Consider the following 26194-nt stretch of genomic DNA (forward strand, 5'->3'; position numbering starts at 1 on the left):
TTTTTTCCTCTTTAGAGTTTGCTGTGTTTTTATTGGGAGTTTTTGTTGGTTTTTTTGGTTTTTTTTTTTTTAAATGCACATTTTTTCAAGAGTCCTCAAAAACCCAACAGCATCTGCAAAAGTAATGCTGCAGTGTTTACCAACTTCCATCACTTGGGAAACATTCTCACATTACAGTGACATTTCTCCTTCATCAACAAGTCTTGGTTTAATAGTAGCAACCACTGAAGAAACAGACACAGAAAATACATTCTTTTGCAGCACTCAGAAAAGGAAAAGAAAAAACCTTGAAGAGATTATGTATCAGTTTCTACAAGTACACCAGTGTTACTGAGGCACTGATTTTCCTCTGATGTATTTGGCAGTGCTGTGACAGGCAGAGGGGAGGCAGTTGTCATTACTACTTTGTTTTATTGCCTAGCTGGTGGGGACCTAAAGCTTTGTATGAGCAATCTCATCCTCAGTGTGAGGCCTTTTAATAAAACAGCAACTATTTATCTGGATAATAAAGAAACATAACTTATGAGCTTCAAACAAAAGGCCTTGCTTTTATGACATGCTGTGTGCTCTTTGTAGAAGGCTTCCCAGTGACTTCCCCAACTTAGTACCTCAACAAATTCAGATCCTCAAGTCTCACTGTCTGTCCTTCATTTAAGTAAATTGCATGGTGCTTCGGTTTATAAAAAAAATGAAAATATGGAGTGTCCAGGTGGGTCAATGCAGAAATCTAATCTGAGCACTTCACAACAGCTACCTCATCTACAAAAGGAAAAACATGCATCTAAGGTGATCTGATTGCACAAGCTCAGATGTCTTTACAAGGAGCTACTAAGAAAATGCAGCACTCCACTGAAAAAAGGACACAGTATGATTACTGATATGAAAAGGAGAGCAATCATTCTGAAAAACTATTAATGCTTCTAACAATTCTGGCTTCTTTGGTACCAGATAAAACCTTTATCCATACAACTATTGCCAAACTTGAGATTAAGAAAGAATGGATTCTTAACTCCAGACAATGTGTTTACCAAAATGAACAGCAATATTAATACTGCACAAGAGTTCTTTTATGTAAAATCCTGAACGCTTGGCAACTTTTCCATACTAAATATATATTTTTATTATGTAATTTTAATTTTGTTCTTTAACAATACTGCACATTTTTCTTCTTCGTGCTTAATATACAGACAACTTCAAGAACATGACAGCAGTGAGATAATCAGTACCATTTACTCTGCAAAACAGACTGCAGCAGTATATGTAGACATTAATGTGTCTAAGCTAGTCTAAGGCTTTTGACTTTTCTTTTATTTGTTTGGTAATTCTGTATGATGGGCACCTAATAGCAGGCTAATGCATTTCTTCCTTCACCAATTCCAAAACCTTGAATTTTCACTTGACTTTGGTCCCACTAAAATTTAAGTTAAAATCCAATAGGTGAGTGGCATGAAATCAGTCAGTACAGACACGAAGCACAAAGTTCAACTGGACTAGAGCTTAAAATGGCAATTAGGAGAGTTCAGACTTTGGATAAATATGGATGGGTTTGGGTTTTTTGTTTGTTTGCTCACTTTTTGCCTTACAGCTAAGTAAACTGCAATAACTTACACACACACACACACCCCCAACAACCAAACTCACCCAAAAGCAGCAACAGCCTTTTTGGGAAAATACATGAATTAAAATTTGTTTCTTTTCCCCAGCCACTTAATCTACTTGTACTTACTAGATTATTTTTAAAATGCCAAACCATAATGGATATAACTGACCTGTTTTCTATATGTTTTAAAGACAAAAACATATTAGTACAGGAGCTAACACTAACTCTTCCACGTTATCTGTTACATATATTTTGATTTGTGCTTTAGCACATTAAGGGAAACAGTACCTCCATAGAGAATTTCTGAATGAGGAGAGGGCAGGCTTATTGCTGCATTAAAATCCACAAGGAGCAATGGAACCAAAGGTGAAGGAATCTGAAGTGGGATGCATTAACAATAACCTGGTCAAGGTGCTCTGCAGAGGGGCTGCCACAGTACCAGCATTTCCATTCATGGTGGACACCTTGCAACAGAGGGTGCAAAAAGTAGGAGAAGCATTTGGGAGAAGATAAAGCTAATAAAAATAATAATAATTTTATAGGCATTATAATTTCATCTCTTGAAGTAAAAATAATTACATTTCTAAAAGCTCTGGCTTTTAGGGCTAATTTCCCTAAGCCATTTGTACAGTATGTCAAAAAACAGTGAACTTAAATGTAACATTAGAACAATAACAAAAAACCCTCATGTCAGCATTAACTTACAATATATAAGTATATTAAAACAGATATTCATAGTCAGAAAATTATGATTTTTTCCTTATATATATATACATATATATATATTACACATATACCTTTTTCAAGGATGTCTGCTTCAAAAGTTGAACTTAAAAAGGTGCAAGAAGTGTTTACTCAGTTGAAGCAAAGCTCTCTACTGGCCTGCAACTGTGGGAGAAAAACTGACTCTTCAGAAAACATTCCTGGCAAAGATACATACTGGTCTGCACTGCAGTCTCATTTCTTTTGCTATAGGTCCTCTCTATAATTAAAAATGGCTTCAAAGGATTTTTTTCTTCCCATACATATATCTGTAATCTGAATTTCAGGAATAAGAGATTATAGGAGCATCAGTTCAGAATATCCAGTTCTCAAGTCACTGCAAATGGCTGACCATGAGGAGATCTTATTTTTCCCTGTAATTTTGATGCAACTCAACATGGGGGGAAACACAGACACATTCTCGTCCCTCAAATTAAAAAAAAAAAAGGGCAAAACAACAACAAAAAAACAACACCCAGATGTTACAAAAGTAACACTCCTCAACAAACTCACCCAGCTTGAACAAATAACAGACCTGGAACCAGATGCTACTCTTCACCTTTTTTAAGACTTCATCTGAATCTGGTAACTAAATCCCCAAATGAGTAGATTTACCACCTGGCAGTCCCCAGCATGACAGAATTATTATGGCAAGGTTTCAAACAAACCCTTGGAATAACGTGTTCTGCATTTAACATGACATCAGTTTCTCAAAACCATGCCCTTTGCTTCTACAGGCAAAAGCACAACTCTGAACACCATCTTTAAAAATGTAATAAATAAATAATTTCGATAAAGATTTGTTTACATACTTAAAGCAATAGGAAGAGAGACAACTGATAAGGAGGTTATAGTGTCACAGCTTCCCTGTCACTGATGCTACAATTCTGTTTCGTTTCATCTACAGTAGGAATCTCCAGCTGTTCTGATGCATTTGCAGGACTGGCAGAGGTAAGGTCCATTAGCTGCCCCTCAATCTGAGTCCAGGAGGACATGGATTCATGGACTGTAATGGTGTGTTCCTCCATCTGACGCTGCAGGCTGTCCATCTCCTGCCTTTGGGAAGGATTGAGAACAAAAAAGCAACCATTAACAAGCAGAAAGCTAAGTGCTAAATGCAAGACAGGAAAGCTACTTTTCTGATTTTTGATAATCTACATAAAGACTATCTAAGCTATAGCTGTACACAGGAAGTCCACAAGAAACTTAGGAATTGCCTTTCATTAATTTGAGAGCAAAATTAATAGAATATGCTTAATTCAAACATAAAGGCCCACAGGGCAGCAGCTCCCTCGCTGCACACACTCACTGCCAGGGATGATGCAGCACTGTTCACTCAGTAAAGGCACTTGGTGATTACAACCTGATGAATGTGGTGTTAGTAGCAGCTCTGTTCTCCTAATAACCTCAATTCCCTACTCTTCCTGAAGTTGTGGTTTTCCTGCTCATGTGCAACCTCATAAAGGGAGGTTTGTAAACACATTTTTGGCAGAGTGAACTTCCTCTGTAGAGATTTCTTAACAACATACTGCTCCTATTGTGAGCAGCCTTTCTGCTGCTGTGGTGAGAGAAACACCAGCTTTTCCACCAGGAAAACCAACTAGAAACAGTTGTTTTTTGTGTGTTCTGCTGTGTACAATTTTGGATGGACATTTTGTCTAGTTTATTGTAAAAGCTTCTTTCTCTATGATACAATCAAGCACTTACAGTGCCAGAACAACCTGCTGCCCTATATATAGTTACAATAAGAGGAAAATAATTCATTATGCAAATACTTTTTTCCGTAGGCTGGCATGTAGTTTCTTGGAAACATTTTTAAGATTATTTAATATGGTTGAAAACAACAGGTCATACTTCAATTGCTGGAGACAGCTGTTCAAATTTTTTAAGGGCTCCTTGCTCACAGCTGTTGATGGTTTCAACAGTTCTTCCAACAAGGCAGCAGGCACCGGACAATCTGGAATCTTGACTGGAGTCACAGGATTAGAGGAGTTATTCTCTCCTTTCAGTTCCTTCCTCTAGTTAAAGGAAAAAAGTCAGAAATATTTAAGTTCTTTCATCAGTGTAATTTTTGCCACATAGAAAGAGTCTCACATTGCACAACTGGTATATATCTACATAATAGAGCAGGAAGCAGTTAGGTAAAGTCTCATGGGTCACAATGAGACCTAATCTAACCTTGTCTGCTGGTCATGCTCATAAGTAAACAAACAGCAATAAATATAATTTATTTCTAATAAAGAAATAAACCAGGAAGGATTTGAACAAAACTAACTGGATCTTCACAAAAAATGTTACTAGCATTCTTTCAGTATAGTTAAGAGAACAATTCAGAAAAAAAAAATCAGTTAAGTACAAAGCATTTCAGTTCAGAGTTTTCACCAGGTTTACAGCAGCTACTTTCTGGTACTTTAAGAACATTATTGGAGCATTTTCTGGTACCCTATAACATATATTCCTCCTATTTAAATACCTTCTTCATTTTGCCATGCTTCAGGTCCAACTTCAGTTGCTGGTTCTGCTGCAGCAGTGACTTCATGCTGTTCTTCAGTTCAGTCACTTTAGCCTGAAGCATAAACTTATCCTTCCGAGTCGCTGACAGGTCTTCCCTCACAACTTCCAACTCAGTCTTGATATTCTAGATGGGAAAAGAGAGAATCAACATGTTATAGGAGGTGGTATAAAAATTCCATCCAACAAATATGTTTTGGGGTTTTTTTCCATTTGGAGGGGAAACTTGAAAAAGAAACAACACCTAACACTGCTATTTGAACCCAATTTGCCCTTGAAGAAAACCAGAAATTAGATCAAAAAATATCAGCAGTCATCCATCAGAATCTCCACAGATAAATTAAATACCTGCAAGACAATTTGTATCCCTTCTAACTCCTTGTAGCTGCGCTGTTCACTCATATCCAGCTGCTGCTTAAGGGTTTCAATTTCTCTTTCTTTTCTTTCTACTTCCCACTTGAGGTCTTCCACCTATAGAGGGAGGGGGTAGGAAGGAAAAAAAAAGTATCTTTAGAATTACCTATAGGTGCAATCAGCCACAAAATCTGAAACATTGTATTATGTCTCATGAACCCTTCCTGGGTCTAAGAAAACTTAGCAAAACATCATTAAAAATGCAGCATTAAAGGCAAATGAAGTAATACAATGCATTATAAATAAGGATAAACACAGTAAATGTGCAGTTTTTACCTCCTGGCTTACTACAGGCTGTTCCCTAAGCTTGTCATCCAGGTTCTTCTGCAGAAGTTGGAGCTGAGACCTGGCTTCTGCCAGCTCTTGCTGGAACTGTGATACCTCCTGGGAATGTTTTTCATCCTCTGCCCTGCACAGCAGAATTAACAAACACAGCAGTTATTTATAACAAGTACTTCACTGGGTTAGTTACAGAACCATAAATGACACGATAGTGCATGGAATATGCTTAGTTATACCTTCGACTGAAGGCTTTGCCAACACATTCAAAAAGAGTTAAATCAAAAAAAGATTTGATATGGAGACAGATGCATGAACATATCATTAAATATCACCCCCCAATTCCTTGAAAACTAGTAGTAGTCGAGTTAAAAACTACAGATTTTGCAGTAAAAAACAAACAAACAAAAGCACAAAACCCCCAACCCCTGTCAGCAATTTTGATTTAGTTTGAGGAAGAACAGTGTTAGCCTTATATCTAGTCTCATGTAGGTCTGATAATTTGTTATAAGAAAATATCTGCCATACAACAAAACAAACTGAATTGGAATATATTGTGAAATATATCCAGCAACCAAATTCATCCTCTATGTAGTTCTACAGAGATGTGCAAGCCAGAAGAATAACAGGATATAAGTGAAGTGTTTGTCATTATTAGCAACATAAAACAGTAGAAATCTGTGTTGAAACTGTTAAAAAAAGATGATGGTGAAGCCTAAATACAGTACACTTCAGGTGTAACTGAATTATGAAGAGAAAGAAAAATGTAAGAAAGGTCTCCTATAGACCAAGCATGCATGTTATGGTCAAGCTAAGCTGGGGTGCATTTCAACATAATCTACTCCAGAGTGTCAACAACAAAAATTCACTAGTGTACAGCTTTTTCAGAGGATTTGCTTTGTTTACTATTCTCTAAGAACTCGGACATTTACTTACTGCAGTTTGTCCACTTCAACCTGCAGGGCTTGGACAAGCAGTTCTTTGGCATGTAGCTCTTTCTTTATTTCACTGAGCTCAAGCACAGCAGCTTTGTAATGCCGGCGGTTATGTGCTGCATCTGCCTTGGCTGCTGCTTCCTACAAGGAAAAAAAAAAAGGCATTTTTCCTGGTTTATCACTGTAGGTGAATAACAAAGGGAAACAGACTCAAGAAGTAAAAACAAAAATATCAAGAAGGAAGCTGTGCAGCTGTTAACACTTCTCTTTTTGTCTTAGTCTTATTATTAGTGTTGTTATCCTTATTAATGGCAGATATTAATGAATAGCAGGAAGTTTGCCAGACTATGTTTTCAGTGTGAATATCTGGAGGAAGTATCATCCCTTCAGGGTATGTCCCAGTCATCATGGAACTTTCTGGGTAATTAATGACTATGCTTAACACTGACCACAACAGACAACTCATCTTTCAGCCACTGGCCACCATGACACAGATCCTGGCAGGAAGCAGTATGTTGTAAAGCACAGATTTTGTTTCAAGTTACTATTCAAATTCTTTACATGTAAATCACTTTTCAAGTAAACCAAAAGATAAGCTATTACCTGCTTCTTAAGGTCTTTAACTTTTAACTTTTCTTTCTCTAAGGAAGCCTGTAAAGCTTGAATAAGTTGTTGCATTTGCTGATCCTCTTCCTCTTTCCGCTTTAGGACTGCCTGGACCTGCATCACATCACAAAAACAAACGTGCATTTTGTGTGCAGAAGATGTAACAACACAAGCCAATTCAGGGATTGCAAAACTTCTTTCTGCTGTCCACTGATAACTCTTTTCTCATGCTTTTCTTCAGCCTTAAAGGTAGCTAAGGTTAAATGGTAGCTCACTGGCCATATTACCATTTGCTTATACCCCAGAAATAAAAACTGTTTATCTCAAAAATTGGATATCTCAGTGAATTCATATACAACAGTTTGTGTGTTCCAACTAACTTAAAATGAGCCACCCTTTCACTACTGCAAACATTTTAATGTGATCTAGTTTTTTTCCAAAAGAAAGCTCTTTTTAGTGCAGAACACACAGAGGACCCAGATTTGGAGAAGATGCACCTATTTTGAATCATATGATTGAAGGTGTTCATATCCTGGTATCAGAAATTTCAGCTAATTCCTTTCTGAAGATACTACAGCAAAAGGTTGAATACCTGTAGATTCAGTTGTACCAAGTCTGCCTCTCTTTTTGCTAATGCTGTCTCCAGGATACTGTTGTGCTCCCGCAAAGCAGCATTGGACTGACTGAGACCTGTAAGTTTTCCACGTTCATGTTCCAGTTCAAGGGCCAACTTCTTATTAGTTTCCTCTAAACGTTTTATCTTCCTCCTGAAGCCTCGAGATTCCTGAAGCTATAGCCAAAGAAAAGAACTAAATCAAACAAAACTGAACTCCAGATTACTCCCATAAAAAAGGTTGTGAACTAAATTCATTAAACCTTTTGCCTTGCAAGAGAGCGATTATTTTCTTTTTTTTAATATTTCATTTTTCAGTGAACAGTTCAAAATAAGTTCACTTTAGTGTTACTTCTTTTTTTGAAAACTGAATTGCTTGCTAGGGAGCACAATCCAGAAGCACTGTTCAGGTGCAGACCAAGGGTAGTTGATCTATATAATTTGTGCAACTCTACAACTGAAGACCACCACCCTGCCCTCCAAAACCACCAAGCATCCAGGACTCCAAATACTTAAAAAAAATAATGATTCATGCATCCTCACCATCTTATGACCAGACACAGCTGGTATCTCACACAGGAACTACTTTTTGCTCTCATCCTCTTTTACCCTATATGAAAATGACTCACGAAACCACAAAGAACAAGCACAAGGCATCAAAATTAGCAAGTATCACTGACACAAATCCTACTTAAGATTCTGATTTCCTGCACTATTGAAATAAAAGTACTGTAATACTTTATCACTTTTTAATACTGTCACCTTCCCATCTACCACACAAATTCAAGCAATCACCTCATCCTCAAGTTCCAGCACTTTCTCTCTGTATTCTTCAAGCTCCTGGCTGGTAAGTGAAATCACTTCTTGCAGCTCTTTTTCCAGCATCAACTTACTGCTGCTGACAGCTTGCAATTCAGTCTCCAGAGCTTGAATCCTTTCCTAAGACAAAGGAGTCACAAGCATGATTAAAATACCACCCCACTACAGGAGTAATTTTGTTTTTGCTTAAAAGTCTACATCTCTAGCAAATATTAAATGAGGTTCTAGTGCTTCTTATAAAGGTCTTGCTCATGCTCAGTGCTTTCCACCCTTACACCCAGCTACTGCTGGTAGTGTATTTGACATCTTACTCTGGTGATCCAAGGAATTGGAGCTTCCTACAGTAAATTAATTTTCTTATCACAGGCATAACACATATGAGTAAATTCTGTCTACCCTGAAAAAGTTTAAACTGTCAATGAGAAAAAAACATAGGAAACAAACCAGCAATTTAAAAAAAAAAAAAAAAAAAAAAAAAAGAAATAAAAAATCAGGAAATCTAGCACCAAGCCTGATACATCCTTTTGGCTTGGATTACAATTGGTAACCAGACAGATACAAATAGAATTTTTAAAAGACAAAAACCCACAACCAAAACAAAGCCTGATGAATAACCTTTCTCATATGTAGTTAAGAAAATTCTCAGTACTCAGAACACTGGCACCCTTTTTTTATCTAGCTTTGTATTCCAAATATTGTCATCAATTCAGTGTAAAAGAATATTTCAAGGCTTCTATTTAGTAACAAGATAGTTCTAGCTTTGTACTAACAATGTGAAAAAACACCTGCGTACTTGAGCAATCTGATTGTTTCCCCCATCAGTGATTTGTGCTTTTAGTTTGTTCAACTCTGCTTCAGCAGATTCCTTTCCAGCAAGAGATTCCTGCAGTCGACGACTAAGAATGCCAACTGCATTCTCATAAGCTTTATGCTTTGCTTTCATCTCTTTCTGAGCACTCGTCAGATCTGACCCAAGACGTTTCATTTTCTGTTTCTGCTCAGTAATGGCCCTGGAGTGAAAAAGAAAATGTCATGTAAAATCAAGACTGCCAGAAAACAGCACTAAAATATTAATTTTTAACATGATAGAAAACAACTTTCATTTCTCTCCCCTTGTCCAAGAGTCACCCACCTCATCAGAAAGCCAGCAGGCTGGTAAGATACAATTTGGTCCTTTGCAAGATAATACCTTAAAGTCTCTTGGTAAGAGTCTTCCAAGGATCACAGAATCAGAGAATGTCAGGTTGGAAGGCACCTCAAAGATCATCTGGTCCAACCCTTCTAGGTAATACTATAATTTTTATGAGATGTTTCAGCACTCTGTCAAGCTCAGACTTAAAACTGTCCAACGTGGGAGCATCTGCCACTTCCCCTGGGAGACCATTCCAATGTTTGACTGTCCACATGGTGAAAAATTTACCACTTGTGAAAGAGGTAAGAATATATCTACAGTAGGGGTCTTTGCCAGAATTATTAAAACTCCAGTGTGAAGAATATACTACTACTGTTTCTAAAAATAACACAGAATTTACAGTAAAATTCCAATCTAAATTGAGATCCTTGGTAGATATGTCATACATTATAAAAATTCTGTGATCACCAGTGGGGGGAAAAAAAAGATTCCTATTAATGCCAACATTTTAGCCAGGCAAGGCTAAAATTCAGTGCATGGTAATAAGGACTAGCATCAGTATGCATTTTATGGCAGAGATTTCTTTAAAAGAATAAGTGAATCAGAGAAGCTTGTGTAGCATGCAACCAACACTCTGCCATGGTTATGACTGATTCTCTTGACTACTTAAATTTCCCAAAATAAAGACTAGGAAAGAGGAAAAGGCCAAAGTTGTGAATACAAAAAACAAACGCTGTAGTTCTTTTGTCTGTGCTAAAAGAACACTTACTTCTTTGCTTCTTCTTGCATTTGTTCTACTTGTTGTTTCAATGTTTGATTTGCCTCAGCAAGAGATGCCATTTGTTCCTTATCAAACTGCAAGGACTTGATAGGAAGGAAAAAAGCATCCATGAGGGTAAGAACAAAAGCATGTTTGCTCTATGTTGGATTATGAAAGAATAAGCACAAAATTCCAAAACTGCTTCAATCTCTGAATATAAACTGTTCCAAGCTATTTTATCTCCTTTCTCTTTCCCTTTTCCTTCTTTGGTTTCTCCCTCTATAGCCACCACCATAGCATGTAAGAACTGATTTCTAGTTTGGTCTTTGCTCTCAAATGGAGTTCACCTGGGGACCAAGGAAACTGCTTCCACCTCTCTCACTCCTGTCACGTGCTTCACCCACTGCCATTAATTACACGAGATGTTAATAAGCACTCATGTATTTACAGAATGCTGACAGGTATATGTTCAAATCTATAAACAATATTAAATATGTAACCAAAAACCTTAACTTGCTGATGGTCATTCTCTTCATTTCCAAAGTTAATAGAAACAGCAACACATTCTGGATGTAACAAAGCCCCAAGTTTAACACCTTCCATACCTGTAGGCGCGATTCCATTTCATCCCGTTCTTTCTGCACTGACTGAAGATGATTTTCTATTTCCGCCATCTGCTGGTGAACCTGAGACACTTCCTTCTGTAGTTTCGAATGTTCAGATTCAAGGGACTGTTTTTCAACTTGAATTTGCCGGAGCTCACGTTTTAACTCTTTCACTTCCGAGTCCAACCGCTTCTTTGTGGCTTTCAGTTCGCTTATCAGCTGATCCTTAGAACTTGCATCTCTTCGATAAGCTTCCACCATCACCTTGGACAGAAGAGTTTCAAGAGAACAATGTCCCCTCTGCTATAACTTTGCAAAACTTAAAAGTAATTCAGTATAAAGTATTAGCTGATAGTCTTTTAGTTTGGGGGCAGAGAAGGTGTCGAAAAAATCAAACCAGCCTCATCTCCTGTAACATCTTTACTCTGGTTCAAAGATTTTTATGTAAGCTCAGATATCAATTACTCAGATATCAGCAGTTCACACAAAAAACCAAGTAAGATTGTTTATAGCACTATGGGATATTCTTTTCACATTCTTTGTGGAACTGTACTAATTATGTGCCATGTTTAAAAACTAACTGTAAAAATGAACTATCCCATGCACAAAATAACTTCTGCCACGAGAAGAGGATTAAGTGTGACTGACAGTTTCAAGAGCTTCCTCAAACTTAAAACTAACAAGCTAAGACAACCTTTGATGTTATGCTAAAAACCAAATCAAGCAGTAAATTAATGTTACAAGCCTATACATATGACACATGCATGTGCAACACTAATTATATATAAATTTCAAATTAATGTTTCGAAGCTGTGTAAATTCAGAATAAAATCTGCAATAAAGCATTTATTTTCAATCTAATTACTGAAGCAATAATTACTTTTTAAACCTGGAAGAAACTGAGGACACTTAAATACTGCCATGAGTGCTTCTGCAAAAGCAAACCTAGCATCAACAAACTGGAGACAGATTTTATATGGCTGAACTCTTTGCAAACTCCCTGAAGTCCAACAAAAACATATATTGGTTGGTGAATCTGCTTTTATGTTAATTACAGATTTAAAAAAAGTAAAAAAAATACAGGAACTGTGTAATAATATCACAAAGTTTGATACAGAAAACTGAAGTGCCCTCACAAAGGTATATTCCTTGGTTTTATTTCTTTGAAAGAGTTTGCTTTTGCTTACCTTCTGCTGCAGAAATTGTTCCTTCACTTTCTGAACCTGTTTTTTAAGACTGGCATTTTCTTGTTGCAGATTTTCTACCTGCCAGAGGGAAAAGAAGCAAACACATTGCTTTACATGCCAAATGTCATATTCTGTGTTATTTCAAGCAGTGACAGTATCTTTTGCTCTGCTCGTACCCATTGCCTAATCTAATGAGGATCCTGCTTCTCAGTAGGCACCTCAATGGCACTATGAGATAACACAACATTTTATGCAAGATACCTTCACACAGGTGACCACATAGCAACCTGTGTTAATTATCAGGAATGTGTGAAGTCCCCTTATCCTGCCATTCAAGTTTTAGCATGCATCATTAGTGTATATATGTTGTATCCAGATGGCATGTGTGCATATATGTGATAATCACATGAAGAAACCAGCTGTTTTTTCAAAAGAAAAAAAAAACCCTATTTTAAATGTATTTCCATAGTTCTACAATACTTCTGTTTGTAATACTAACAAGTCCCATTATCATCTTCAAAAGATTACCAGGAAAGCACAGCTCTAGGGATTCATTACCTGGCTTGACTTGATTGCCATTTCTTGCCTCAGTTGTTCCAAGATTTCTGATGTTACTTCTGTATCTTCTTGAAGGTGCATTGCCCCTTCATCCAGTTGCTCTTTGTTTGCTTTTGCTGCCTGCAGAGCTACTTCCAAGACAATCTTCTCATTCTGCAAATACTGGATCATGTCATCTTTAGAAGTAGCATCACTTTGGAATTCTTCTAATCTGGCTGTCAGTTCATCATACTGTGTTTGCAGGTCATCCAGGGACTGTTCTTTGGTGTGCAAGGTCTCTTGGATCAGAGTAAATTGTTTCATTAGGTCGAGGTGTTCTTGCTGTAAAGATTCAAGCTGCAGATCTCGCTGCTGTAAAGTCAACTTCACCTGAGAAGTATTTTAAGATTAGATTAATGAAAAATAAGTGCTATCTTTGGAAATACACTCACTAACAATAAAGCATTTTAACTAATATCTTAGCTTCTAGGAGAAAACAGCAAAAGGTGAAAATATTTTTTAACTTTCCAAGGCCACTTATTATCTTTGCTCTATTCATTGCACTGGCTGCATTCCACAGCATCTGTGATCTTACAGGATAAGCACTGACCAGAATGGAAAAATCTAAAATATTCTTTAAATTGATAGTATTCTAAATGTTTATTTGAAAAATGTGTCCATCGTAGGTATATACTGGGTAAATGCAGTGTTATACATGATAATGCCATATAATTATATGGAATATAGTACTAAGCTATCACATACTTCATCTTGTTCCAGCCCTTAACATGCTGCCTTTGTAATGTTGTAGGCTAAAGCAAGATTCTGCAGCAAAGTGCAGATTTATTACACTCTAAGGGTATATGATATCTTGACTGCCTAATAACTCAGCAAATGGATCTATGCTTCTTGTCCATGCTTAAAATAATAACAATGTATTAAACAAAGAAACCCAACATCTACAAGACAGAAGTACTGTTACTGAGATGGCTAAAAAGAACAAGGGAGCCTTTTCACCTGGGACAGAGTAACTTTGATATGCACTTCATTTTGCAGCAATCTTTAAGGTTTTAAAAAACGTTAAAAGTTCAGTATCTATTCACAAATGCCTTCTCAGAAAAACAAGTAATTCCCCTGAAAGCCTTGGGAAGTTGCCCAGCAGTCTACCTGTTCCAATTCTTGCTCTAATGTTGCTGCAGAATCAGCCATTTTCTGAAGATGTTCTTTCTCATCCTCAAACTCCTCCAGTTTTCTCTGCAAATCTTCTTCCACCATGGTTTTAGCCTCTTGAATCTGCACAAAGGCAGCTTCTTGATCTAACATGTCAGCCTGCACAGAAAAAGCCAGGAATCAACTTTTCCAGTGTCAATGAAGGGGGAGTGGTGGTAAAAGAAGAGGAAAAGAAAAGGTAAATTATCAAGAAAATTTTGTGAGAAGAGCCTCATGCAAAAATAATTCTGATGTCTGCCTTAAACATCTCCATGTCTTTACTGAAGTCATTCATTCACACTTGGGACCTGTTAGAGTAGCACTGAATCTCCTGTACATTTGTGACAACCAGAATTCCTCTTATATATCACACACTTTTGAACTTGATGAAACAAGAGGTAAAGAAAAAGAATTTTTATTAAAATTAAGTTTGGAAAAATTCTGAAACAAAAGAGATTCCTTGGATGCCAGTACTCTGTGAAACAGCAATTCCTGCCATTTACACAACTGCTAAGGGATGGAGTGCTTCCAGTAACCTGCTGCTTTACCACCCTTTGAGCCTTCAATGCAGGAATGTCACTGAAATTCAATGGGATTTAAGGTTCTAAGTACTCTGAAAGTGAGCACTGAGCATACTGCACTTCAGATTTCACCTATCTTTTCTCACTGGAGGGCAGGAAAGACAAACCTGAGTACTGGGCAATTTCACACACTTAAGACAGGATTTACTGACTTAGTTTAACTTCTAATTAAAGTTCCTGCAGGGACAAAGGAAATTAGCATCTACCTTTAAAATTCAATTAAAACCAAATACCAGAGCTGAAAATGCAAGTATCACCTTAGAATGGGAAAGATATGGCACTGCTCCCTCTTACTGTTCATAATGTCATGTAAATTTATTTCCTCTAAAATACTCTTTTTACAATGCAGCGTTTGAGTCAATTTATAGCAATCTGATGTTACTCTACCAGAACAGCTTTGAGTTTGCAAAACCTAAATACATAATGTCCATGGAACATAATTCACCTACAGCCATACCTCAATGTTTTGCAGCTGTGCTGCAATACGTTCCTTTTCTTTAATGGATCTGTGCTGAGTTTCAGTCAGCTGCTGAGAGAGTGCCACATTCTCTAGTTTGAGATGTTCCAACATACCTGCTTGGGTCATTTGCCCAGCCTACAGGATAGAAAAACAAAATAAATCAAAGATTAATATCAAGAGTCAAAATCTGACCAACAAATTTAGGAGCCTGAGAAAAAAAAAAATGTATCTGTGTCTTATCTCAACTACAACTTTCATGGCAGTGAAGATCTTCATCTACAGAAGACAAATGCTTCAGTTACATTTATGCCTCAGCTTGAACACCCCATGATGAAAAACAGAACACCATCCCAGCCTGCTCTCCCTGCACAACTGAGACCAGCTCCTTTGTCAAAACTTATTAACAATGTCCCTTGGATAAAAACAACTTTAAAAAGAACAGATGCTCCATCCTCCTACCTGCAAGTTCATCATAATACCTGTATATTGGCCATCTCACTCTGCAGCCTGACCCGGGCCTCCTGTGCCAGCACAAGCTGCTGCTGGTACCACTGCCTCACATTTTGGAGTGATGTGATTTCTGTCTCAGATGCCTTCAGCTTATTGGTCAGTGTGGTCCTTTCCAACTGCACCTTCTGAAGCTGGTTCTGTAAGGAAGCCAACTGCTGTCGCAGATCATGAACTAGAAAAAGAAAAATAAAAAACCTGGACTAGCACACTCCACTGCTCTATTTTAGGCACATATTTTCAAGGCATGTTGCTATAATCACAGCTTTGCCTGTTGTGGTTTTGTTTTTGCTTTTTCTTTTTCCTCTTTCTTTTTGAACAGAACCACGTATGCCTAATTACATAAAGATTGGCTTTTCCTTTAAAAGTGAGGGAAAGTGCCAGAGTCCAAAGTGTCAGGTCATAAGGAGAATGAAATGGAAAGAAATTAATTGCTTCCTTAGGCAATCCAAGTTTCTTAGAGGCAGATAACATGAACTAATTAGGAACCAGCAAGCAGGTATCCTGACATGCAGTCACCCTTACAAGCCAATATTTGTACAATTTCCAAAAAAACATGAGGTCACTATCAGTTATTAGACAACTTGCAGTCTGCAAATTGTGGCACTTCTGTGACACAAAATAAAAACTGATTATATTAAAATTCAGACCATTTTATTAGTATGACACCAATGAAACACCAATTAAAATTCCTTCTTGCTCTAGGACTTTAGAATTACGTTGAAATAAAATACTTTATGGAATAATAAAGATTGACATTTACATCATCTCACCTGTGCTGTCTCTGGTGAGAACATTTTTTTGCATATCTTCAACTTTCATCAGGAGTCTTTGGTATTGTTCCTCTGCTAACTGCAAGTCATTATTTGAAGAAACCAAACTAGCATTCTTTGCTTCCAAGGTATTCTGCAGATCAGCCATTGCTCGTTCCAGATCCCAGCAAGACTGCTTTAATGTGGCCACTTCTGAACTCAGAGATTCCTGCTTCTGCTGGCTGTTTTGGCTGTGCTCCATCTGTGCCTGAAGCTTCATGTTCAAAGCTGCAAGTTGGGCTTGTAGCTCAGTCTTCTCCTTGAGAGCCTGAATGTGTCCCAGAAATCAAAATACGGAACTCTTAGAGAAAATACATTAATGCCTGACTCAAGAGGATGCCCAGAAAAACAGCTTTGCTAAGGCAAAGACCACTTGTTTGTAAAAAGATACTTTTTAATGGGACATCTCACCTAGAAGGTATTTAAAACAGTGAAAGAAAATAGAGAAGAAAGCACAGATGGGATATACAGTGTTATGTCAGGATTTTTAGTAAGACATATGTTTCCACACCTGAAGGAAGAATGTTTTCTATTACATGTGTCATACTATCAATCAATACAAAGAGAAAAATACAGCTATAGACATTGCTTGTATTACTCTAGATTTATCATCAGTCTTCGAATTTTAGTTCTTTTAATTAAAAAATTAAAGACTTTGAAAACTTTACTGAGTTCAAATTTATCCTAGTAAAGTCAGTTGTAAAGTTTATACATTTGGAAAGCAAGGTATCACCTTAGTCAACAATGTTTTCACAAAAGGTGATTCCCACAAGTAATGGGTAGTAATCAGTTAACATTTTAATATGATTTGCTAAATACAGAAATTCAAATTAATTGTCTACCTGATTAGCTTCTACTGAGAGTGCCTCTAGTTGCCCTTCAAGTCTCATCTTCTCCTTCAGAACCTGCAACATCTCATCATGAGTTCCTGCGACAGAGCTTCCCATAGAAAGACTGCAGAGACATCACACACACAGTCAGTGGGTTAGAACACAACCTCACTGAAGAAAAGTGAAAATGAAATTAAGAGGTACTCAGACTTCACACATGACCTAAAATTTAGGACAATTTTTCTGGCTTTAGGATGGACCCACAGAATACAGTGAAACAACATTCAGTACCAACCAAAGAGATAAACTATATTGACATTATGGTTTTATACATTAGTTTCCTGTATTTGCAGCAACTAGAATCTAGTGTAGCACACATGCATATTATTTTACAGAAATGCAGTGGTTGGTTTCATTATGCCTTTATAAGCAGACAAATGGACACAAGAACTCAAAACATCTGCAACTACTGTCTGCAGTTGTCTGCTTTAATGTGAAAGTGCCAGAGAAGTATCAGCAGCTGCTGCAAAAGAAGGAAGAAGAGGTATTTGATGTAAGGAATTCCTTAAGCTCCTTCCTTTATGGACAGCCAAGGAGTCTAGAGAAAAAGGGGAAGAGCTCCTCCCACTCATTACTGTGAGAATTAAGTCAAAGTTGGAACAATTGTCAGCAGTTGATTTCACCTTAACATTTTGAGGCATTACACTTTTTTCCAAATATGAAAGAAAAAGGTAATTTCAAAATTATCATGTATTAAACATGCACCTGCAGACAACTGATAAAAGGCACAATTGCACTGTTAAGGGTTTCACCAGTAATCCACTTGCTGGGTCACAGTTTAATACCTACTGTATACACCTAAGTTTGCAAGCTTGAGTAAATCTCATTTTAAATGGCTGAAGAGGATAAGAGCATCTAGGACAAGACTTGACATTTCATAACTATCTGAGGTCTGAAAGGTATGTTTACAGATCAGGAAAAAGATGACAATAAATATTAATGAATCAGTTAGGTTTATACTTTCAGACTTTACAAACCAATGCCCCATCAATGATTGAGTGACCAAATGCCTGCTTCACAAGCAGCTATGGATAGGAGCATCTGCTAGCAGAACATTTACAACACAGTCAGTGGCCAAGATATCATTCTTTAAAGATAGACTTAATAAATAGGTACTCAAGTAAAGTGACCTTTCATGTTCTTTAAGAATCAGTATGATAAAACTGGATCCAAAGCTAGTAACTAAGAGTAATAGACAGCCCATTCCAAGAAAGTACAGTGCCTGAAAATGGCCTCACTGTACAGTGATCCTCCTTACCTGCTGGAAATGCTGTCCCTCCTGCTCCGTACCTCCCCATTAACTTCCTGCTCTTGGGCCTGACGCTCCACTGCTGCAGCCTGGAGCACATCACTGATGGAAGGAAACTGCCCCATTGCTTCAGGATGTATCTTCTGACCATTTATTGTATATGGAATACCCTGCTTGCCTTCTGCATTCTGTAAACTGTTACACAGCCCTCTTCCTGACACACTGCTGTAGGTAGAGCTGTCACTCTCATTTCCATCCAGCCTCATTCCCACTTCACTCCCGTCAATCTCTGAAAAACTGTCTCCTGCCAAAGAGGAGCTCTCTATTCGATCATCCGTGTCAGAGGGCAGACTGATCTCAGAAACAACTGATGTTGGGCCACTTCTGCTTTGCTTTAGAGTCCCACGAGGTAAATCAGTAGCCACCAAATTCCCAGGAGCATTTCCAGAGTCTGAATCTTCAGTTCTGTAGTCAGCCAAAGACCGGATCTTACCAGGCTTAGATTTCAGACTTCTTCTCTCCTTTGAGGATGCTGGAAGTCCTAAGCTACCCAGTTTTGGCCCCCTGGGGACACTGGTCCGCAAAAAGGAATATTCTTTTGTCATTGCTACAGTGCTAGCTCTAGGCAAGATTTCTGGATTTAACATCAGCTCAGGATCTAGGGTGCTGGAGGGTCGGTTTTTGGATGTAGACTGATTAGACTAAAAGAAGCAAAGAGTCAACAATAAATTCCAGAATGTTACATTTGAACCAGCATCACTGACTTATTTTACTGTATAATTCAATAAATAGATCTCTAAGCTGTCATACTACCATTTAAATATATACATAATTTCATAAACAAGGTAAATCACATCAGCAGTTATCCCTGAGACTCAGTATACACATGTTGAAAATGATCAAGGTAGTCTTCAAAAGCTAACTGAAAAATATTAACTAAAAAATTTAGTTAATATAGAGGTTAACTGAATTTTGGGTTTGATTTTTTTTCCCCCCTTATTTTGAGTAGCCCAAAATGCTGTGATACCAATGAGGTAACACAGAACCAAGTTTTGCATGCCCAGAAGAAAAAGATGCTTTCTCACCCTTAAGAAAAATACTCAATGTTTAAAGCAGTGAAAACAGCAATTTAGAGCACAGAAAGGGTAAAGTTTTCATGCTTTTCAACATCACACTGAAGCTAGAAGATCTGTTGTGCAGTACTCACTCTTTCTTGATGTCTCTTCACTCTATATTGTTTCAGTTGTTCTTCAAGTCGTCTTCTTGCTTGAAGTCTTATTTGTTCTTCTTTCTCCAGTGGGAGTGAAGACTCTACTGAGCCTGAAAGTGAAAGGTACCTTTACAGTCAAACAGAAAACTCCAACACATGTAAATCTGATACAAAACAGTAGAGCCCCTTCTACCATCAGCAACATGCTTCATGCTTAAGCAAGGAATGCAAGGAAAGGCCACTGGCATGCACTTCAGAACACCCTCTCCTAATATATCCTTGTGTAAGCATTGTTAAAGCCTCTGTATTTCCACTGCTCAGACTGCAAATGCTGTAGTTCCTCCATATATACATATGACAAGAGATTACACAGGAAGAACAAAACTATTGCTGTCATTTAATCTCATCTATCCTGCAAATCTAACAGTACTGAAATTGTAAAAGTCCACTTATTCTGTGCAGGTTAGAGAAAGATATTACCTAGATAGGTTTTCTTTCTTTTTGTTAATTCATTCTTTCCCATAATGAGGCTTCTAAAAAACATTATTTCAGAAAACTCCTACAGCATTAGATACCTTAAATAATGGTTTCCTGCTTCTCTCCCTCCCCTTTATTGCTCTTCTCTCCTTCCCTTTATTACTTAGCTTAAAATCACCTGGTTCTGATATAATTTTTTTAATGTCCCCTGTCACTCCTAATAATCAAGATTAGGATAGCTTGAGCCCCAGAAAGCATAAATTCCCCTCCAGCATAAGAATAATTTTTAAACCATAAGTCATGTGTCTTAGCTGCAGCAGAGGGTGGCTTACTGAAAGAAAATTAATTGTAGTACAAAGTAAAAGCTTACTGCAGAAATGAAGTTTAGTCCAAGCTTAAATGATGTTACAGGATTCTAGAGCCAGGCTCAGAGTAAAAAGCTTTATGTAGCAAGAGAAAGCAGGGGCACCATCGTAAACAGATGCTTACACAATTCAGTTTCTTGCATGGGAAGACTTAGTTTGAGAGACTGCAAAGCTTCTTTCCTAAGAACTATGCCCTCAGCACTAGTTCCCTGAGACTTCCTTAGGCTGTCATGGAAACCAGTCACACCTGGGGACGACTCTTGACCCTGAGCATTGCTGGTGGGGTCAAAAGATACAGGAGAATCAGGGAAAAGCAACTCTGGCCCATCCTGGCAGGTGTCCACGTTGCTGTTTATCACCAGACTTCCCTCTTCATTTGGCACTTCCTTGTTGTCAATACTGGGAGCTGGAAAAGAAAGTTTCACTGAGCTACACTGTGAGCCACCCCATTTATCTTTACATTTCCACCCAAATACAATGCTACCACTATGGCCTTTAGACTGTAAGAATACAGAAATCACTCAGCACAACAACTGGCAGGAGGAATTTTATAAAGGACTTTTGATTCTTTGTTTTAAAAGACCAGGAAAAATACCTTTCGTTTGCTTTAGTCCATTGCCTTCAAGTAGGAGCTCAAAAGTGATCACAAATGATCCTCAAAAAGCTCACAGAGGTCTTAAAATCTTGTTTGGTTTAGAAACATGAAACATCAAGTGTAAGTCATGTGATCTGTGTCATACTGAGACTTTATCAAAAGTAGCAAAGCTCACATGTCAAAATATTAAATACACCAACTAAAAGGCAATTCAAGAACCATTTCAAAATCAATTCTATCTATTACTAATATCTCATTTTTCATTTCCACCAGAAAAAAATACATCTTCAAAAGCAGTTCAACACTTCAGAGGATTTCTCACATGTTTCTGCTTCACTCAGCTGGGGACTACTTACATTTATGAAACTACTGGTGAAACAAAACTGTGTTACTAATTTTAAATGAATTATTATAGCTCTCAAATGAGCAGGATACTGAAATAGCCACTGTCTTTCTGTTCATTACCCACTTATCACTGGAGTGACTGGAACTGATTGGAACAATATGGAAAATGATGATCATAAACTACTTGCAAGTGGAAAAAAAATCAAATTTTGTCTTTGTTTTTGCCTCCCCTCAGAGCTACAGACTTAAGTAAGTGGTTTGGTTCTTTTAAAGTCTGGTCAAAGATGATGTGGGGGGAATGAATAAACCAAACAAACCAGAACTGAGAAACAGATCTTCCAAAAACTGTTTCTAAGATCCATATGCATAAATATTCTCTAGCCAGGAAGTTGATTACAGTGACCCAATAAAACTTTAATTATTGATTTAGCCCAGTCCATTAACATATTGCTCTTTTTTAACTGTTTTCCCTTTTGTTACTGAAAAAAGCAGAAGGTTTCCTTTTAAGAGCAGATAAAATTTCACTTCAGAGTAATTTGAAGAGATAATTTCCACCAGTAACTGTTTGTTCCCACCTCTTCAGTGCATCCTTAAGCCAGCACAGATGTTTGTACAATGAACCTGCTTAAAGGAAACTCAATTAGAATAAAAAAGTTTTTACTTTTTTACTGTGAGTAAAGTTTTCAGTCTTAGGTTATTCAGCTCTCTGAAATTTTAATCAAAACACTTTTGAGTATCTTATTTGTCATGCAGAGAACATTTTAGGCAATTTTAGCCTGTTTCAGTTCTCTGATTTAGTTCATCATGTGTTCACAAAAATACTTGCAGGCATGATGGAAGGGATGGCTGCAACAAGGATTGCTTTTTTAATGACTAAGCCAGAGTTTAAACCATTTTAAAACTAAAATATTGTAAAAAATGAACTATTTTAGAGTCAGGGCTAAGAATAGCCACAAAAAGCCAGAAGTTGGAAGATACCTTGCACATTGAGAAATATTGTTTCTTCCCATCAGTCAGAAACTGCAGTTATTACTGCATCAGGTTTGTACTTTATTTACATTTTTATCTTCTCAACTGTGAGTGGTATATATATACAAAAGAAATGCTGGAGCTAAATTCTGAAGGGGAGGGGTTCCTGGCAACCTCCTGAGGTCATGAGACTCAGAATCTAAATGCTGCCTTGAACTAAAGTAGAATTATTGCAGTAGTGACAACACAACTGTGGTCTTTTTAGAACAGTTGGGAAGGAGATGCAGTTAGACTGAAAACAGTAGGTTTCTGCTTACCTATTTGTAAGCCACAATTCAATTGTTTGGATGCTCTCCAACACAGGAGAAGAGAGGAAAGTGTTATCTCCAACTCCATAAAAGATGAATGAATCATCATATAACTACACTCTGCCAGCCTGGTAACAGGCAATGTAAGAAATGCAAATAAAGTCTCAGGCCTCCACCACCTTGCCTGTGACAAGATGTCAAATATGTGATGCAAGGAGGGCAGAAGGCCAACAACTTCATCACATCATCACCTCCCTTTTACATGAGGAACCTGCACACCTTTGTGTACCTACGCAGGCACAACACACATAACCCCCTCCACCCATCTACTGCTGTATCCTTATATACCTTGTATATACTTATATACATATCCTTGGATACCTGTAGTGGAAATATGGAGATTTCAATTCAAAACATGGAAAAGGTTGTCACAATGAAAGCAGTTATATGTTGAAATGGGCAGAGAGGCTGCTGAATCTCCCTCTCTGGAGATATTCAGAACTCAACAGGACAAGGCCCTGAGCAACCTAATTTTAACTTCAAAGCTAGGTCTGCTCTGTGCATGAGGCTGGACTACACAACCCACAGAGGTCCCTTCCAACCTAAGTTTGATTCTATAATCTACTCATACCAGCACACTCTTAAGTTTCTTGTAAACAGCTGCATGATTATTTTATTATAGAGCCTGCCTACATATAAAAGTTATCTTGAGATAATCTGGGGAGTACATGCTGGCATCTCTCTTCCATAAAGGGTATTTTAGAGAAACTTTGAGTACACTTTAATCTTTGCCTAATTGATTTAACTTACTAGGAAAATTTATTTTGCCAGAATAAAGCCATGAGCTTATGCCACAACACTCATTTCAGAACTACTAGTTCTAGTGAATTTCAGGTATATGAAACACTATCACAAGACAGAATAACACTCTGAGCTGCACTTATTCAACTGAGCCAGTAGTACTTAAGTTTGGTTTTGTTTTGAAAGAGTAAGTTTTAAAACAAAAGACAGTTTTAGTGTACACAGAGCCATTGCCTTCACCGAACTTGCTTAAAACTGTACAATAAAAAATTCACAACCTCAAGGAAGAAAGACCTGTAGTATCACCTGAACAAGTACATTGGTAGGTGTTGAGAAGCCTGGATAGAAGACCAGGAAGTGGTTCAGCACATGTAGAGTAACTTACTGTTAGTTGTAACTGGCAAGTCTGACTCCGTTTTACAATCCAGAAGTTCTTCAGAGCTGCTAGGGGCTCCATTACTGCTTCTGTTCTCCAAGAGAGTGTCCTGCTGGATGGAGGAGTCCATGGTAAAAATAATCCAGATCCCTGGAAAGTTTTTCTTCTGAAAAATCCGCCACGATGTGAACTACCAAGTCCTATTTCTCTCCATCAGCAACAACAGCATCAAGATGTTACACAGGAGCACAACTCTGAGCTTCACAGCTGTTGGTGTGCAGCAGGCAGACAGTAATTCCAGATTATGAAACCAGCTCACAGCCAAAGTTGTGATCACCAAGGAGCTGCACTGTCCAGAAACAAAACGCATTTAATTTGCAGACCTTTCTTAAAACTTTGAAAATGAAGTTAAAATCCAAGCAGTGCTCACAGATTACCCACCAGCCCAACCAACACACAGAAGCAGGACACTGGATAATAAAAAAGATAATGAAATACCACCAAGTATCCAGCTTTTTTGAGTAAGAAGTGACCCACTTAACACTTTTTTAATTTTTTTTTTTTAAAGTAGCATTGGTACAACAGCATAATGACTCAATAGGATGATGTTCAGCTAGACAACTGCTTTAATATCACTGTCCCTTTTAACAGAAATGCCTCTTTGCCCTCTGCTTTAATAAGCAAGCCAAAATTCAGAGTAGCATTTTGCTCTGTAAATTACAGTCTGGACTTTCATACCATTTATTTCATTTCAAGAACCTGATGTCATTTAAGCTTCAATAAATTTAGTTAGAATGCAGTATGGAATTCAGATTTTTTTATAAATTAAATTAAATCATTATGGCTTACTTGTCTGCAGACCAAGCAGTACATACCACTGTACAGAGTCTGAACTACTGATTACAGCAAACATTGGCAGTCAGAACATGGCCTGGGCTGCAGTTCATCACTGCCTTTTCCTGTGGGGAGTCAAGAGAAAGATTTCCAAATACAGTTTATGGAATTTGTAAATGATTCTCCAGACATTCACATCTTACCCTTGGGTATAGGCCCAACCAGTACAATCCACCAGAAGTTACTGTAGTCATTTCGTGTGTTTAAATTTTATTTAAATAGTTACTGATAGCTGAATTCAGAATACAAAATGTTATGGTTCCTATTTACTGAAGAAAAAAGAGTGGGGTGTAGGGAGAATGTCAGATCAGGGATATTTTAATGGCGTTTTTACATTAAAACAAACACTTTGAGCAACATTCTTTCCTTATCTCCAGAGAATACTTGTGCAACTGCTACTGTACCAAACTGCCCTGCTCACCCAGCACCCAGAGCGATCTCCAAAACGCTACAGAAGCTGCTAACAGCTCAGCATACACAGGACTAGGCAGTTATGTAGGTGACCCTTATGTAGGTGAGCTGTGAAGGAGCCAGAAAGCTGGAGCACATTTCTAAAAGAGAAACCTGCACCAAATAGAAAGAGTAGTATCTTCACTGTGATTTGTCATTGACTTTAAAAGCTTTCCAGTGTAATAAACCTTAACTGAAATCTCTGGGAGGCCAATCGTCCTGCGGAAGATACTACATGGCAGGTGACAAAGAAATTAAGAGACAAAAGGCAAGCGCAGTTTAGGCTGCTTACACCTTGGCAAAATCCGGCCAGTATCAGATGGTTTCTTATCCTTGTCATAAAACACCTTTTAAGAATCGGAATCACGAAAAAGAGCTTCCTCCTGTACAACCCACACCCAAATATTGAAGTATTTTTGCTCCTGTATCTCTGCTGAGCACACGCAGACATCAGCACACGCACACAGATGTACGCACGCCACGGGAATCCGGCAGTACCCACTCACGGAAAGGAGCTGTACGGAAACAGCCGATTCTGCCTACACCACCAGTAACGAGGGCGCAACGGAGCCCGGTGCCAGGCTGGGGGAGCGGCCGGCCCAGACACACCCGAGGGGTCCCCGGGCACCTCCTTGGGGCGCCGGCAGAGGCACCCGGAGGCCCAGGGGCGCAGCCCGCGGAGCCGGGCCGGGCGGCTCCCCAAACCCGGGCAGGCCGCGGGACAGGAGGGCAGCCCCGAGCACGCCCGCCCGGCCCGAAGCGGCGCCCGGTTCCCCACAGCCGTCCCCCGGCGGCCCCGCACCCCACCGCCCCCTTCCCGACCAGAGCCCCGCAGACCTGGGGCCGCCCGCCTGGCGCCGGCTCCTGCCCGAGACGTGGCGCTGCCTCTGCCGGGAAGGGGAGGGCCCGGTGGTGCAACCCGGTTCTCCCTCCCCC

General features: G+C 38.4%; 1 protein-coding gene across 5 annotated transcripts; it reads right to left on the reverse strand.

The window, feature by feature from the left end:
• On the reverse strand, positions 1–26141 carry GOLGA3 (golgin A3). 5 transcript variants are annotated; one of them, XM_071763635.1, is made up of 25 exons: positions 26096–26141; positions 24786–24873; positions 23924–24263; positions 20645–20926; positions 19676–19788; positions 18478–19169; positions 17172–17283; positions 16291–16597; positions 15490–15692; positions 15008–15145; positions 13928–14089; positions 12782–13150; positions 12224–12301; positions 11037–11300; positions 10441–10535; positions 9333–9549; positions 8516–8659; positions 7700–7897; positions 7105–7221; positions 6503–6642; positions 5564–5696; positions 5222–5344; positions 4836–5000; positions 4217–4380; positions 1–3418 (listed from the first exon to the last, which is right to left on the reverse strand). In XM_071763635.1, the coding sequence occupies exons 3-25, from the start codon at positions 24042–24044 to the stop codon at positions 3211–3213; spliced, it is 4545 nt and encodes a 1514-aa protein (XP_071619736.1). In that variant the 5' UTR covers positions 24045–24263; positions 24786–24873; positions 26096–26141; the 3' UTR covers positions 1–3210. The 5 variants fall into 5 exon arrangements, 3 of the variants coding, with proteins under 3 accessions (XP_071619736.1, XP_071619737.1, XP_071619735.1); XR_011729780.1 differs by lacking the exons at positions 24786–24873; positions 26096–26141 and having other exon boundaries at positions 1955–2064; positions 2398–2488; positions 3175–3418; positions 20645–20919; positions 23908–24189; XR_011729779.1 differs by lacking the exons at positions 24786–24873; positions 26096–26141 and having other exon boundaries at positions 1993–2115; positions 2398–2488; positions 3175–3418; positions 20645–20919; positions 23908–24189.
• Between the last annotated feature and the right edge of the window lie 53 nt (positions 26142–26194).

Source organism: Heliangelus exortis, chromosome 19, assembly GCF_036169615.1.
Source record: "Heliangelus exortis chromosome 19, bHelExo1.hap1, whole genome shotgun sequence".
In the NCBI taxonomy this organism is placed as follows: domain Eukaryota; kingdom Metazoa; phylum Chordata; class Aves; order Apodiformes; family Trochilidae; genus Heliangelus; species Heliangelus exortis.